The sequence below is a fragment of the Cannabis sativa genome, chromosome 5 (genome assembly GCF_029168945.1).
Source record: "Cannabis sativa cultivar Pink pepper isolate KNU-18-1 chromosome 5, ASM2916894v1, whole genome shotgun sequence".
In the NCBI taxonomy this organism is placed as follows: Eukaryota; Viridiplantae; Streptophyta; class Magnoliopsida; order Rosales; family Cannabaceae; genus Cannabis; species Cannabis sativa.
In genome coordinates, this window is record NC_083605.1 from 6,619,782 (window position 1) to 6,622,847 (window position 3,066).

General features: G+C 34.0%; 1 protein-coding gene across 1 annotated transcript; it reads left to right on the top strand.

Moving 5' to 3' along the window:
- The first annotated feature begins 219 nt into the window (after window positions 1–219).
- LOC115715893 (stemmadenine O-acetyltransferase-like) lies at window positions 220–1,866 on the top strand. Its single transcript, XM_030644569.2, has one exon. The coding sequence runs from the start codon at window positions 275–277 to the stop codon at window positions 1,658–1,660; it is 1,386 nt and encodes a 461-aa protein (XP_030500429.2). The 5' UTR covers window positions 220–274; the 3' UTR covers window positions 1,661–1,866.
- The last annotated feature ends 1,200 nt before the right edge of the window (window positions 1,867–3,066 follow it).

The following is a 3,066-nucleotide window of genomic DNA, read 5'->3' on the forward strand; positions in this document are numbered from 1 at the left end:
CAAAGGATACCAACTAATGAAAAATAAATATAATAGTTTAAAAAAGGAGTAATGAAAAATGTTTATTTTATTTGTGTGTGATTCATTTGTTTATCTATCATTACTCTTATAAAAATAACTAATAATTGATTAATAAAAACTGAGTGGTTACAATTGAGGAAAAGTTTGTCATTATAAATAAAGTAGTGATAGGTTCACAAAATCCCATCAAATTAATATCACAGCAAAACTATTAATTAATTTCTTGATTCCATTGAGAGTACTAATTAATAAGATGAATATAGAAATTGAAGCAATCTCCAATGAGATCATCAAGCCATCTTATCCAACCCCAGACCATCTTGGCCATTACCAACTCTCTCTACTCGATCAATCGTCTCCCAAATTCTACAACCCTGTGGTCTTTTATTTCACCATGAATGAAACTAAGGCTAGAGAAGTACCTACAAGTACTATTTCCATCATTCTAAAGAGATCCTTATCAGTCATCTTAACCCATTACTACCCATTAGCTGGAAGACTCGAAAAACAAGCACAGTTCATCAGCTGCAACGACGAAGGGGTTCCCTTCGTCGAGGCCCAAGTGAACGCACAACTTTCTCAAGTCATAACGAATCCAGTAGCTCAAGAACTCGACATGTTCTGCCCATTTGTATCCCGTCACGACGAGAGCGACGACGCTCATCAAATTCTTCTTGGCATCCAACTCAACATGTTCAACTGTGGAGGAATCGCCGTCGGTATCAGCTGTTCAGATAAGATCGCCGATGCATTGTCGTGGACAAGGTTTTTCGGGACTTGGGCTTCCGTTGCACGAAGCCCTAAAACCATTTTACCGAAAGCCCTTCGACCCGAATTCGTTTCAGCAACTATGTTCCCTCCCAGACCCCAACCTATGATCAACGCAGAGACTTGCGTCATGAAAAAGGATATAGTGACCAAGATTTTTGTTTTCAATAGCTTCGCAATAGAAGCCTTAAGAGCAATCTATTGCGACACCAAAAATGGTCCAAACCACTTTCGGCCTTCGCGCGTTGAGACTCTATCTACTTTCATAATAAGTAGGTATGAGGCTGCAGTGTCATCCTCAGCTAAAATAAAAAGAAATACAAAGGAAAGGGTTTATACCATTTTGCACACTGTGAATCTTCACCCGAGGATGGATCCACCATTGGCTTTAAACTCTTTCGGAAACTTTTTGGTGTTTGCTGGGACACAAGTTCCGGCCTCGAGCATTAATGGGGAAGCTTCCATTAGCAGTGGGATTGTGAAGAAGATAAGAGAAGCTGTGAAGAAAGTGGACAAGGAGTATCTGAGAAAACTTCAAATGGGAGAAGAGGATGAACAGTTGAGTATGATCGAAGAAGGTTCGAAGAGTATAGAGAAGAGAGGAGGTGAGGTGATTGAGTTTCAGGTTACTAGTTTGAGCAAATTTCGTTATTATGAGTTACTTGATTTTGGTTGGGGTAAGCCTGATTGGTCTAGCATAGCTGCTTGGAATTTTGATAAAATCATTGCTTTCCTTGACACGAGTGATGGTGATGGAATTGAAGCTTATGTTAGTTTGAATGAGAAAGACATGGCCATATTTGAATCAGACAAGGAGCTTCTCAAATATACCAATCCTAATTATTTTGGACCAGTTAAATCCAATCTCTGATTAAATATTATCTATATATATAAATTATTATATTTCATCTTAATTATGCGTACTACAAATAATTAATGCAAGTGATGATTTGGTTATAAGTGTTGCTCTTGCTACGTGTGTGTGTAATATGTAATCTCATAATAATTCAACTTATGTATTTTGAGATTTCTCTTGTATACGAAGCGTTTTTTTTAATAAAAGAGGCGTATTTCGAGTTGCATCCTATTAGAATATATGGAATTAAATGAAAACCTAAACTACTAGCACCTAATTTTTTGTAGTTAAATATATAATATTAAAAAGAATAATTTGTCGTGTAAATACCTAATTTTAATTTTCGGTTGTAGATAATTATTTAACTTTAATTTTTTACGGTAATAATACTAAAGTTATATTTGTTTAACTTATGTAAGAACTTAGTTGTGAAGTGATTATTCACGTGTCATTTTCTTACTGATATATTTAAATTAATTTTTAAATTAAACTTTTTTTCGAAAAAAAAAAAAGAAGAAAAAACTTGAAACTTAAAATTAACTTCATTACCGACAAAAAAAAAAAGGTAAAACATAGAACATATATATTAGAGATTAAATTAAAATAAAAATTTATTTATTTATTATTATTATTATTTTTGAATAATGATGAAAGTTTATTAAATCAAATAATCCGAAATTAAGGATGCATAAACCGTAGGTAATACATTCCCAGTAAAATTACAATCAGCCTAAAAAAGAAAAGACCGCACAAGAGCATGCGCAATCTTATTAGCAGATTGTTTTACAAAATTAAAAGAAACATCACCAATAACTGGACACGTAGTCATACATTCCGAGATGATATGGCCATAAGGAGAAGCCATATATTTAAACTTTTGTAAATCTCTAATGACTCTCAAACAATCCGACTCCACCACCACATTTATCCAACTATTGTCTTTAATCCAACTTAAAACCTCCTTGATACCAATGGCTGGTGGCTTCAAAACCCCCACTTTGATCAAACTCTTGGCTTGTAGGACTACCCCAGTTGTCGTTCTTGCTTCCAAACCAATGCAAAAACGCTTTTCATTTGTAAAGATTGCACCACAACATTAACTTTAATTATGGGAAATTGGGGAGGAGTCCAATGCTCTAAAACTACATCAACCGAACCATTAACTCCATGAGTAGGAACGACATTTTTTTGAGCATTATTCCAGTCTATAAAGTTCAACGGCATTTATTTTATTTTAGTTTGCTTAGAAAACTAAATTAGGTAATATTATATCATATCAACTAAACAGAAAATTATCATAATGTAACATACTAATTTCTTATAACTGTCTAAAATTTAAGGGTATATTTAATGCTCATATAAGTACAGAAGACATGATTTTTTAGTAACACTAGTTGGGTTTAACGTGCTTCGCACGTGAG

Bases quoted from the DNA above. Each gene is read 5' to 3' on its own strand.
- LOC115715893 (XM_030644569.2), top strand. From the start codon at position 275: ATGAATATAGAAATTGAAGCAATCTCCAATGAGATCATCAAGCCATCT.